We start from the raw sequence: 13,492 nt of genomic DNA, 5'->3' as shown, positions 1-13,492 counted from the left end.
CTGCCTCTGGAATTGCTTGGCTTCTGCATTTAGGGTGCATCAAGCGATCTCTTTGGGTGCTCCTTTGACTGCTTCCCCCTCCCCTCCCCTGTAAGCAAACGATCCTTATTATCACCAGAATAAAATGATGGCCTGTGTGTGGGAGGGAAAGGAAAGAACAGCCCCGAGAGGTCGTAGCCCCGGGGGCAGATCCCAGGGAAAGCAGATCCATACCTCTTCCCCTCATGTCCCAGGCATACGTTTGTTAGCCATTGATGGAAGTGTAGGTTTGTGGGATCAGGTACCTTGAAGTAATGTTGTAAGAACCCTAAGTCGTGTAGGACTCCAACTTCCATCTGCCTCAGACAGCAAGGGCAATAATCAGGAGTGACAAGATCTGTGGCGCCTGAGAAAGCCATGGGTTCCCCATTTTTAGATTTTTCTAAGCCCAACTGTTTACTTGAGAAAAGGGAGAGACTCCATCAGTTACCCACCCAGCAAAATCAAAGTAGCAGGAAAAGCTCACATTTCCCCTTCCTGCTTTAATGCCCAGAGAGAGGGGGGGGGATAAGGAGAGGGAGAGGGGGCGGGAGAGAGAGAGAGAGAGAGAGAGAGCTTTCCAGTATGTCATGGGATTGAGAGTGAGGGTGACACTGTGACACTGACTGGGTCTCAAAGAAGTGGCCAGCCGACTCCTCAAGCTCTTCCTGAGTCACAAAGATAAAGCCTCCTTCCCTGCCCACACCCCTGGCAGCGTCTTCCCAGTGGAAAGGAGCAAGGGCAGCCACCAAGCTGGGCCTGGAATAAGGAAAAAACAACAGCAAAAACAGGACTGCTGGTCTGTTGATAGTTTTATTAACTTTTCTGGAGATTATTGTACACCAAATATCCCATTGGCAGTAAAGCGCATTCAATGTGTTGGCTTATAAACAAACACAAGTACAAAGTCAAAAATAAAACCACAAAAATAATGAACCGCATGTTCATAACATACAAAATTGCCGCCTACTCAGTAGGTAACTACAACATTTCAACTGCTGAATGTATTTATAAATTTTTACACTTCTGTAACAAAAATAGACTTTTAAGAAGTACGTTTTTTGTGTTTTGTTTTTGCTTACATTCCACCTTACGCTCCTTTCTTTCCCATTTTTGTTTCGGAGCCTCAGTCCCTCCTTTTCACACTTTCCCTTTTCCCTTAAGGCTAGATGCAAAGCATCCAATCACACGAATGCATGACGTCAGCAGGGCTTCACAACAAGGCACCAAGACTTGGGACTGGGGGGGAAAAAAAACAAAAAACCGGAGGAAAACTAAGTAACTTTTTGCCACGTGAGAGTGCTTTCATCCTTAAGGTGATATTTACAAAGAACATCACACTCTTGACATGCTCAAATACATAGTTTTAAGTGCTGCTTTTTTTTTTTTTACTCCCGAGCCCCCTCCCCCAGACATGTTGTAAAACTCAGTACAGCTTTGTCGTCACTAAAAGAGCAAAACTCACAACTTACAAAATAATAATAATAATAATAATAATAATAATAATGGTCCTTCGTACTCCAAAGAATAAGCAAGATGAATCTGCAAAGAGGTTGTTGGCACGTCGAGGGTCCCCAGCGGAAGCAAAGCCGTGGCAGGGCAGGCAGACGAGATCACAATTGAGACTGCCTGGAGCCCAGCGTCCTTGGCTTTCTGATGGACCGCGGCCCGGAGAGAAGGGAAAGGGGGTGGGGTGGGGGCTCTCGGGGAAAGAAGGTCGCGCTTGCTCATCCATGCAAGGTTCAGTTCTTGGACAGAAGTGGAGCAACTCCACGATCCCGGAGTTGTCGAGCTGCTTTTCAGGCAGTTGAAAGGTCCGGAGGAGCCGGGCCTACATCAGGCCCTTTGGGGACCCTTTCTTCTCTCAACAGATCTCAATGGTCCGAGGCGAGAAAGTGGAGGCCAAGTCGGGAAGGGTTGAAGTCACTGGGGAGCCGAAGGGGCCGCCGCCGGGAGAGGGATAGGGGCTGCCCCCTAGCCCCGCCTGGCTCTGAAAGGTGGAAGAGGCGATCGAGGCGTAGCTGGTGGCCACCGAGGGCGAGGGGAACGAGGGGAAGGCCGAAGTCACGGGGGAGGAATAGGAGGTCACCGGGGATGAGTAGGAGGCGGGCGCCGGTGAGGGGAAAGAGGTGGCTGCGGGTGAGGGGTACGAGGTAGAGCCGGTCGAGGCCGAGTAAGGGGCCAGAGGGGAGGAAGTCGAGGGTGCCTGGGGCCCGGGGGGGCCCTTGTCGGCCTTCTTGTCCTTCTGCCGGAGGTGGATCTTGGTGTGGCGCTTCCTCTCGTCGCTGCGGGCGAATTTACGGCCGCAGATGTCGCAGGCGAAGGGCTTCTCGCCTGTGTGAGTGCGAATGTGTGTGGTGAGGTGGTCGCTTCGGCTGAAGTTGCGCATGCAGATGCGGCACTGGAAAGGCTTCTGGCCGGTGTGGATGCGGATGTGGCGGGTGAGCTCGTCGGAGCGCGAGAAGCGGCGGTCGCAGGACTCGACGGGGCAAGCGTAGGGCCGCTCGTGCGGCGGGGTCTTGCTGGGCCGGTTGGGATACTTCCTCATGCGGCTGGGCTTGACCAGCTGCGCCTGGTAGGAGCCGCCGCTTGGGAGGCTCTTGGCCTCCTGCGGAGTGCTGGTGCCGGTGCCGGTGCCGGTGCCGCAGCTGCCGCCGCCACTCTGGGTAGCGAAGGCCTTGATGGTGGAGAGCGGAGTGAGTGAGGGCTGCGGGCCCGGGAAGGGCTTTTGCTCCACCAAGCCCAGACCCAGGTCGCCCGGCTGCGGTGGCGGCTGAGGCGGGAATAAGTAGTCCGGAATGATGGGCAGCTGGAAGCCGCTCTTGGCCGTCGGGTATGCCGGAGGCGGAAACTGTAGTGAGGCTCCCGACGGGCTGGGAAACGGCTGGCTGGTCGGCTCTGGGAAGATGTCAGCCCCGCCGGGGTTGGGGAAGGTGGGCGCCGCTGAGTAGATGGGGCTGGGGTCGCTGGCCTGTACCGAGCAGCTCAAAGCCGGGCTGGGAGAAGCGGAGCTGGCGATCGGCGAAGAGGCGGAGGAAGACTGGGCGGACGTAGTCGGGGGCCCGTTAGCCATACCCACCAGGCCGCTCACCAGGCTGAAGAGAGGCTCCGGCCATAACGGGGTGCTGCCTCCGCCGCTCGACGCCGGCTCCAAAGAGAAGCGGCCGGTGTAGGTGATGGGCGGGAGGCGGGTAGTTTGGGTCGGATAGCTGGTCTCTGCTAAAGGTTTCTCGCCGTTCAGAGAGATCTCGGGAAAAGTGTCTGCCGAGGGAAGAGGGGCCAGAAATCAGTCCCCAGCGGGGTGCCTTCCCCAATCCCCACGAGCCCTGCATGCCTCCAAGAGGCGAGACTTTCCCTCCGGCCGCGCGCTGCCCGGCGCCCGCGTCTCCAAAGGACCGTCCCCTTCATCCAGAGGGGCCGAGCGTCTCTGCACAACACCTGGCAGCGCTTGGCACCCTTCCAGCCGCAGAAGGCCGGGGCCGGAGTGAGTGACGCACACCGGAGCATCCCCCCCCCGCGCGCTCCCTCTGGATAGCGGAATTCCCTGCTGGAGAGCAGATGGACGGGAACTCCCAGCAGAATCTGTCCCGTCCCCCACCCGCGGGACGTGCTTCTGCCTACCTGCAGCGAGGTGCTCGAAGGAGTGCTCCCCACCGTCGCCGGAGGGATTGAAGCCGCCGCCGCTGCCGCCGCTCTCGGGGCCACCGACGGAATTGAGGAACTGTGGCCCCCCACCGGCGAGCAACATGATCTCCTCTAGCTTGGGGTAGTTGGTGTCCATAGTAGGGGGCGAGTGCGGGAAGGATCCGAAAGGGTCGGCCATCTGCAGCGAGGGCAGGAGCTGCATCTCGGCCTTGGCTGCAGCCATGGGGGTGTTCTTGGGCTTTGCCCGGGGCTACACGGAGGGTGGGCTGCCGCCCGCCGAGGGGGTCCACTGGGGGCCTGCTAATTCCGCGGCCGGCCTGGGGTTTCCCCTGGCTCTGCCCGCGGGAGGCGCTCGGCTCCCTCCCCACCCACCCTGCCCGGGGCTCCCCTTCGGTCTATTCGCTGAAAGCTCTCGGCTCTCCGCCCGCCCCAGAGCAGCCTCTATATATCTCGTCTCATTCCTCCGGCCCGCCTCTTTCCTGACGTACATGTCCAAATATGGAAGGCAGGAAGCCCTTATATGGTGGTAAGCGAGAGGACCCGGCCTGGCGTCAGAGCTCGACATTGGGGGAAGCCGAGTGGTGCGGTTGGGGAGGGGGAACGCGCGAGCTTCCCGCTATCGCCCCGGGGCCTTTTTTTTTTTTGGCTCCCGCCGCGTCCGTCCCTTGGCGGGAGCCTCTGCGGTGTGGTCTCCACTCTTTTCCTTGCGAGGTCCCCCCCCCGCTCCTCCTCGCCGCTCCAGCCACGGTTGCCGGAAGCCCCCGGACACCGTGGCCATATATGGCAAACCCCTTATAAGTCCTTGTTCCGGCCGGAGCCTTCCTGCTCCTTATAAGGCAATTCCGGCAGAGGCGGGCGGGAGAGCGACTAGGAGAGTCCGGCTGGAAGAAATGGGAAAGGAAAAGGGGAAGGAGGAGGAGGAGCGCTCGAAGGGCCAGAAGCTGCAGAAACCCCTCTCCCGGTCTCGGCGGCCGAGAGGTACTATTTAAACCTGCCAGGCCCCGGGCGAGGAGGATCTCCTCCAATCTGAGGCCACAGGGTAAACACCAGGCAGGGCGGCGCTAAGTGCTGCGGGGCAAGTGTCTCAAACAGAGCCTAGCCCAGGGGTCGGCAACCTCGGCTCTTTTATGACTCGTGGACTTCAACTCCCAGAATTCCTGAGCCAGCTATGCTGGCTCAGGAATTCTGGGAGTTGAAGTCCACGAGTCATAAAAGAGCCGAGGTTGCCGACCCCTGGCCTAGCCTAAAAGAGCCGGTGGAGGCCCAAGGGCCAGGAGGCTCCGGGGAACGGTTCCCCAAATTCGGAGCATCCGCTGAAGCCCCATCAGATAGACTTGAGGCGCAGTCCGCAGGGCGGTCGGAGGCGAATTTCCGGTTCCTTTTTCAGTGCAGCTTCTAGGAGACGTTTCAGTTTCTAATCTTCCCGAGGCCTCTTTGAATTTGCCATTAGGAAATGGCTTTGCTTGCTTGGGAGTTCCCGGATCTTGCGTTTGTATTTGCAATTAAGGTGACATGGCGCCCTCGAGGCGCTCCCCACCCCGCGCCTTGTTTCTTCCGCAAGCGTTGGAGAACCCTTTCTCTTGTCTTACGCGGTGACGTATATCTGGGTCTATTCTTTTACACCGAAGGTTGTTCCCGAAGCGCCCCGTATAGACGCCGGGTGACCGAGGTAACAGCTCCCGCCATTTTTATGTTGAATAATAAACACCTCGTGGTCTCGATTCCAAACCGAACCGCAAGACCTTGTGATCTTTATTTCTTTGGAAGGTAAATACCGAGTCATGCGAGCTGTCTGGGAGCGGGAGGTTGAGGGAAGGGAAGGAAACCAGGCAGCGTGCCAGCGCCAAGCGCTCCGAGCGCGCACACTGCAGAAGGCTGCAGAGGCAGCGCGTCAAAGGGAATTTCCCGATGATGCGAAATGCAGGGAATCTCGGGGAGTTGCGAAGCGGGCGGCTCAAGGCTGCCCCCTGGTGTCCAGAGCTTGCCGCGACCAAGCGTCGGCCTTGCAGGCTGGCTTTGCAGCTAGATTGGCAGGTGGGCAGCAGCAGCAGCAGCAGCAGCAGGGATTCGCTCTGTTTCCCGGGCCAGCCGGGCTTCTTCAGTTCCAAAGAGAAAGCTCTTGCTGCTGAGGATTTTACTGAGGGCGGGGCGGGGCGGGGGGGAATTTCTTTCCTCCACGCACGGGGCACCCCGTCTGCCCTGTGCCTTGGCTACGGCCCAAGCCAGAACCTGAGACGCAGTGAAATCTCACTGAGCCTGCGCGCAGCCGCCTCTGCAAGTGCTTCCCCTGCTCGCCCTCCGAGGGGAGGGAGGCGGGCGGGCGAGTGCTGCAGAGAGCCGCCGAACCAGCGCAACGCCACCGCCGCCCCCCCCCCTCCGCGTGGGGCTGAGGAAACCCTGTCACGGAAGGGAAATCCTCAGATTCAGCCGCCAGAGCGCGGGGTGGTGGTGGTGGTGTGTGTGTGGGGGTGTGGGAGAACGGTGTGGCGGCGGCAGCTGTTGTGGCGGCGGCTAATCAGGCACCTGTCAGCCGCTGGTTTTGCTTGCCTGCTTCCTGAGGGCAGTGATGGCAAGAAGAAACACCTTGGTAGCAGGGTCCCCCTCCTCAGATATCGCCTGCCTGGGGAATTCTGGGAGCTGAAGTCCACACATCTTCAAGCTGCCATAGGGATACTGCGTCCCACCACTCCCCTCTTCTAAAGAAACCAGCCTGGAAATTGGGGCTGGGGAAGCAATCTTCCAATCATTCCTAAAAACCCTTTTAGCGACTGCAGTGTTTCTCCGGGGACAGACCAGTCGGAGAGTGGGAACCTCTGACAATGGAAGGCTCCTGCAGGCCGCGCTTTCCCCTCTCCGGGGCTAGTGCTCAGGAGTCCCGGCTTGTCCTAGTCCAGGGGTAGGCAACCTCGGCTCTTTTATGACTCGTGGACTTCAACTCCCAGAATTCCGGAGCCAGCATAGGAGTTGAAGTCCACGAGTCATAAAAGAGCCGAGGTTGCCTACTCCTGGACTACTCCTTGCCCTGCTCCGTCGGCCACGTGTGTCTACGGGCTGTAGAGGTTCCCTCGCCCCCTCGCCTATTTGGCTTGCGGCTGCTTCTCCCTGGCGTTCACAAGCTGCCGTGATCCATTATATATGAGGCACAGGTAGCAGCTTCTCCGCCTGCCAATGGCTGGTTCAGAGTGCTTAGCCAAGCAAAAGCAGGCCCAGGCGGTGGCGGCGGCAGGGATAAAAAGACCCCAGATGACTCCTTTCTCCTCTGGACTCTCTAATTTTACATACAGCTGCACCTATCCGGAATGCTATCTATTCAATCATGACCGATTTTCAGGAATTCTATGGACGGGCTCTCTCCACATTTTCTGATCACCTATGGCTTTTCTACTTTTTTTTTATGCTCCGCCTCCAGCCACCATATTTCTCTTTCCCCCCCCCACCCCCTTAAGTAAACAGTGACTGTAGAGAGAAAACTGATAACATTTGATGTCTATATGTAAACTCTGCACTCTCTGAACTAAATGGAATAATTCTAAACAATCATACGGGATTAAATTCTACATGGTTGATGGAACAAAATTTCACGTACAGCTTTTGTTATGGTACAATTTGCAGCACGTTCTATCTTTAATCATAATGAACTGTATCGCAGTAAATCTATCTGAGATACTAGTTCAGTCTTCACCAATCTGATGTCCTCCACCTCCAATAAACCCCAGTCAGTACTTACAGAAAATGGAACAAGCTGCACTAGTCATTTGCATGAAGAACTATGTCGTAGAGATTGAGCATGCATGTAGTTTAGCTTCCTTGAGGTGAGGGGATTGCATGGTTGAAGTTGAATGGAAAACTTAAGAAACGTATATGTTAAACCAAGAAAAGGTCAGTTAAAGAATGAATTTGGAATTCATGGGTATGGAATCTAAAAGGGAGGGAAAGAAGTTGACATGGTTTGGTCATATAAAAAGGAGGAACAAAGATTGGATTGCAAAAGAAATACATGAAGGAAGAGTAAAAGTGCTGACTGGAAGGGGAAGACAGAGTTATGGCTAGATTGAGTTGATGAGATTCTGAAAAGTCAGGCTTTTTTTTTTAAAGTGAATCAGAGCAAGGATGGTTTGACAGGATAGCAAGGAAGAGGTATTGTGAATGGTGTTATTTAATTAAATTGTATTTTCTTTTTTGTATCCCATACTCTTACTATTTATTTATTATTTCTTTTCTGGCCTTTACATATCATTGTTCACCTTGAAAAGCAATAATGTGATGGATATATACATATTATAATACTGTGTACAGTAATCCACAAAACAGGCAAAAGAATAACCATGCAAATACTGTAATGTCAAGTGTTATGATACCATCCAGCCACCAGAGGGCAACCTCCTCTGATGTTAGGTGGGGGAAAACTGCAGACTAATAATTAGGATGGCCAGACATTGCATTTGTGTGAAACACAAGCAACTTCAGATTTTCAGTAAAAAATCAGTTATCATGCTACTGCAACCACATAGCTGAATGCAGTTGATAGAGCTCGTTTTATTGACAATCTACAACATGAAAGATGGATTCTTACAATGTAGGCAAAGAGGAAAGTTTGAAATAAATGATTTAGTTCTGTTGAAACAGCCCTGTAAGGTTTATTTGAGGAGAAAAAATACCTGGCAGCCACATATAGAGTAATCAGGGAACAGCAAAGTAGCTTTGCTTACTCAGTGCCATCTACGTAGGCTGGACAATGACTTCCATTAATCCTCAGAATGATGAGAAGTATAATGTAGCATTTTAGCAATGCAGAAATGATTTGGAAAATAAAATTTGAACACAGAGGAGCATGAACATAGTATCTGTCTAGAATTGTTTAAAACTACTACATCTTTTCCTGGGATCTTGGGGAATCTTGTGACCGCTTAAAGGAGGTGCAGCCATGTCCTATATTTGTGGCCCCAGGTGTTCTGAAACACTTTTTGGAACTGAATCCAAAGTTTTGCCTAATCCGAACAACACATTGGAGGGCACGTTGGGGAAGCCTGGAGAAAATGAATATCCCAAAAACATGCTAAAATTAATGGGAAATTTGGTATTGATATTAACCAAATATGGAAGTCATCACAAGAATAACACATAGTAACAAAGGCAGACCATTCCTCTTGAACCAGGTACAATTTTACTTGAAGGAAATCAAAGAAAGAAAATCAGAACCTACAATCTGTTTGCAATCTGTGCCTGGAAAGCATATTTCCAGATTTGTTCTTGGAAAAATTTAACCATTAGCAAAAAAAGGGAGCATAGGGAAGGAAGAGGCCACTGGTTATCTTCAGGCCTTCTGGCTATGGAATTGTTTGGGTTGAAAGAAACCCTCCAATGTCAACATGGTAAAATTAATCAGAGGGAAATTTAAGAGATTTTTTTCAGTCTGAGAAGTCCTATTTCCTAATCTCTGCTGAGAGGAAAAACAGATAAAAACTAAGTTGAATATTCTTGGGACTAATTTAGATTACATTCACTAAATTAGGGGGGGAAACACATTTGAAATTACGATATTTAAAAGCAGGCTGGAATTTTCTGTTGTTTCAGCTCCAATTTTAATACATTTGCAAGTTATTTATTTTTTATGATAATATTAAGAAATAGGTAGTCCTTGACTTATAACCACAACTGAGCCCAACATTTCTGTTGCTACATGTGACAGTTGTTAAGTGATTTTTGCCCCATTTTACAACATTTTTTGCCACAACTGTTAAGTGAATCACGGCAGTTAAGTTAGTCACACGGTTGTTAAGTGATTCTGGCTTCCCCCTTGACTTTACTTGTCAGAAGGTCACAAAAGGGGATTAGGTGACCTTGGGACGCTGCAACGATCATAAACATGAATCAGTTGCCAAGTGTCTGAATTTTGATCACGTGACCGTGGGGATTTTGCAACTTTTGTAAATGTAAAAAAAAGGCATAGGTCCCTTTTTTCAGCACTGTTGTAACTTTGAACAATCAAAAGAAGAAACTGTTGTAAGTGGAAGAATACTTGTATTGGGCTCAGAATGGAGAGTTTGTAGCTTTCTAGATATTTGACCTGATTACCTGCCATCAAATTGATGTCAACTGTTAGCAATACACAAATGGATTTTTTTTATTCATGACAATCTGTCTTTTTTTTTAATCCCATTTATATCCCGCCCTTCTCCGAAGACTCAGGGCGGTTTACAATTTGAGCACAAACCAATGTGCTTAGCAATAGCCTTCATTCTATGTATATGCCTGCTTATTAGGGCTTTCCCCCCCCCCCCAGCGGCATTATTACAAAGTCAGCGTAATTGCCCCCAACAATCTGGGTCCTCATTTTACCTACCTCGGAAGGATGGAAGGCTGAGTCAACCTTGAGCCTGGTGGGATGCGAACCTGCACTAATTGCAGGCAGCTGGTGTTACTTAAGGAGGCATTAGCCCACTGCTCCACCAAGGCTCCTTAACCTGGTCTTGAGGTCTTCCACCACTGCACCATCCCTCTTATAATGGAGACCATCCATCTGGCTACTGATCAGCCTCTTTTTTTCTTTCTTTCCACCTTTCCCAGCATGACAGCCTTTTCCAGAGATCTGAAGCTTTGCATAATGTCTCCAAAAAAGGATAATCTGAGCCTGATCATTTGTGCCTTGAGTGAGAACTCTGGGTTGATTTGTTCAATGATACCTTTATTTGTTTTCTTGGCTAACCCTGGGGTCTTCTTCGGTGCTGAAGTTTGGAAGGGTGGTCCTCTTTTTCCATCCTGCTTCTTCAGAGCCTGACTCTCATCTCCATACAATGTTACAGATGATAACATTCCTTGTGCTATTTTGATATTTGTAGGTATAGGATAATATAATGGCATCTATTGTTTCTAAAGGGACGCGGTGGCTCAGTGGGTTAGGACGCTGAGCTTGTCGATCAGAAGGTCGGCAGTTTGGTGGGTCGAATCCCGAGTGCCGCGTAGCAGAGTGAGCGCCTGTTACTCATCCCAGCTTCTGCCAACCTAGCAGTTCGAAAGCACGTAAAAATGCAAGTAGAAAAATAGGGACCACTGCGGTGGGAAGGTAACAGCGTTCCGTGCGCCTTTGGCGTCTAGTCATGCCGGCCACATGACCACGGAGACGTCCTCGGACAAGCGCTGGCTCTTTGGCTTTGAAACGGAGATGAGCACCGGCCCCTAGAGTCGGAAACGACTAGCACGCATGTGCGGGGGAACCTTTACCTTTACCTTTATTGTTTCTAAGGCTTTTGTGCCTGCTTTACTGAGTATAGTATATTTTGCTTATTCTTTTACTATTGATGGTTGATCCTAAAAGGCGGAAGATATGCATCGTTTTAATATCTTCATTGTCAGTTTTAAGGATGTTTGTTGTGTCTGTTATCATTGGTTGGATCCTTATATTTACTTTCAGTCCCATTTTTACTCTGTGCTTCTTGACTTTTATTACTAGCACATGCAGACCCTTTGTGTTTTTGGCTATGAGGGTATACCACATATTACTAAACTTTAAATCTCAGTGTTCCTTACTACAGGATATGCTACCTAACATTGGTGGGAGTTAAGGTTGAGAACATTTGAAATCCATCGTGTCCCACTCCTGATCTAGCACTGTATGTTTTGGATCTATATTCAACCGCGTTAGTCTTTGCTGAAAGCTGATGCAGTACCCTGACATACACCCTGATTCTACATGTGAGTACACATAAGCAATCTGTCTGTATGGAATGGGCAACACAGAAGATGCTTTTTTCTAGTAGAATAGTTGATCCAGGAACAAGTATACAACTTGTTTTGAATTGCTTTGCACGGCATTGCAAATACCTATGGGCTAAGATCCTTTCCCCCAGTTTAGGAGCTGTACTATACTAGTTGCAAGCTTTTTTTGGATTCCAACAAATTAGGGTTCAGAATGAGGTTATTTTCTTTTGAGTTACATATAGCATCTTCTAGAGTTATTTAGCCATCATTGTGCAGGTACCACAAGATTCTGTCTGGTACCACAAGGTTCTGTTTTAGGCCCAGCACTATTCAATATCTTCATAAACGACTTAGATAAGGGAATAGAAGGGGAACTTATCAAATTTGCAGATGATTCTAAGATGGCAGGAATAGCCAACACCCTAGATGATAGGCTCAAGATCCAGATAGATCTTGACAGACTTGAACACTGGGCCCCATCTAGCAAAATGAAATTCAACATAGAGAAAAGTACTTACACTTAGGCAAGAAAAAACAAAAGTGCACATATAGATTGGCGGAAACCAGGGTTAATAGTAGTATCTGTGAGAGGGATCTTGGAGTCCTAGTGGATAATCAATTAAATATGAGCCAACAGTGTGCGACGGCAGCCAAAAAAGCCAATGCAATCCTAAGTTGCATTAACAGAGGGATTCAATCAAGATCACAGGAGGTACTAATACCACTCCATAAAGCCTTAGTAAGACCACACCTAGAATACTGCAATCAATTTTGGTCTCCACACTATAAAAAAGATGTTGAGACTCTGGAGAGAGTGCAGAGAAGAGCAACAAGGATGATTAGGGGACTGGAGACTAAGACATATGAAGAACGGTTACAGGAACTAAGCATGGCTAGTCTAGTGAAGAGGAGGACCAAGGGAGACATGATAGCAGTCTTCCAATATTTGAGGGGCTGTCACAGAAAGGAGGGGGTCAACCTGTTTTCCAAAGCACCTGAAGGCCAGACAAGAAATAACGGATGGAAACTGATCAAGGAGAGATTCAACCTAGAAATAAGGAGAAGTTTTCTGACTGAGAACAATCAACCAATGGAACAGTTTGCCTTCAGATGTTATGGGAGCTTCATCACTGGAAGCTTTCAAGAAGAGACTGGACTACCATCTGTCAGAAATGGTGTAGGGTCTCCTGCTTGGGCAGGGGGTTGGACTTTCAACTATTCTATTCTATTCTATTCTATTCTATTCTATTCTATTCTATTCTATTCTATTCTATTCTATTCTATTCTATTCTATTCTATTCTATTCTATTCTATTCTATTCTATTCTATTCTATTCTATTCTATTCTTATCTAAGGTAACAAAACCTTGGAACTGGAGAAGTTCAACTGCCCACTAAGAGATACAGAAATCCCTAACTATAGTGCTTGTCCAAATTTTTGCAGGCCAAATATGGTAGCCTTATATATAATGGTAATTAGGTAACCCAACAAGTCACAGCACGTATCTGGTAGAGAAATTGCTCTTACATTCAGTCCTACCATACTAATACTGTATCTTATAGGTTGTTTGTGGATTATTTCTGGGATAATTGAACATGTTAGCTTTGACCTTCAAAGTTGTATACCCTTTTTTTTTAGGATCAGAATATTTAAATGTTGTTTCTCCACGTATGAACTTACCCCAACGCAGAAGGCCTTTCCTCACTTTAATCTAACTTTGGTACCAGCATCTTGCAGTGATCTGTTTATTCTGCTGAATCCTACGATATTAGCTTTACTCATCCTAGCCACTGAACGAGAAAAGGTTAAGACATCTTTAGCCGTACTAATGCCAAAAGGTTTCCTGCCTTAAGCTGGCAGTATCCAGCTAGTACCATGAAGTGTGTAAAATCTATTATGCTCTGCCACCCACAGAGTTGGAGGTGAGGTCGGCATGGGTGGGATAACAGAAGTTCTCAGTTCGCCGTTCCAGTCTAATGCAGGCATGCTCCATCCAGACCCCCATTAGCCTTGTCTGCCCTCACTCTGCTGCTCTTTCCCTAGAAAGCAGGAGGACACGGTGATGCTGTGCCGGTGGTTTCTCAGAATTTCACAGTAATACTGTCCTGTTCAGCCTGCAGTCCTTTAGTGT

The 13,492-nt window shown here is 49.5% G+C and overlaps 1 protein-coding gene across 1 annotated transcript; it reads right to left on the bottom strand.

The window, feature by feature from the left end:
• Nucleotides 1–822: 822 nt before the first annotated feature.
• Nucleotides 823–4,025, bottom strand: EGR1 (early growth response 1). Its single transcript, XM_081319546.1, has 2 exons — nucleotides 3,640–4,025; nucleotides 823–3,279 (listed from the first exon to the last, which is right to left on the bottom strand). Exons 1-2 carry the CDS (start codon nucleotides 3,884–3,886, stop codon nucleotides 1,883–1,885), a joined length of 1,644 nt encoding a protein of 547 aa, XP_081175672.1. The 5' UTR covers nucleotides 3,887–4,025; the 3' UTR covers nucleotides 823–1,882.
• Between the last annotated feature and the right edge of the window lie 9,467 nt (nucleotides 4,026–13,492).

This window comes from Vipera berus (assembly GCF_964194415.1).
Source record: "Vipera berus genome assembly, chromosome: 2".
NCBI lineage: Eukaryota > Metazoa > Chordata > Lepidosauria > Squamata > Viperidae > Vipera > Vipera berus.
This window is presented reverse-complemented; position numbering and strand designations above follow the sequence as displayed.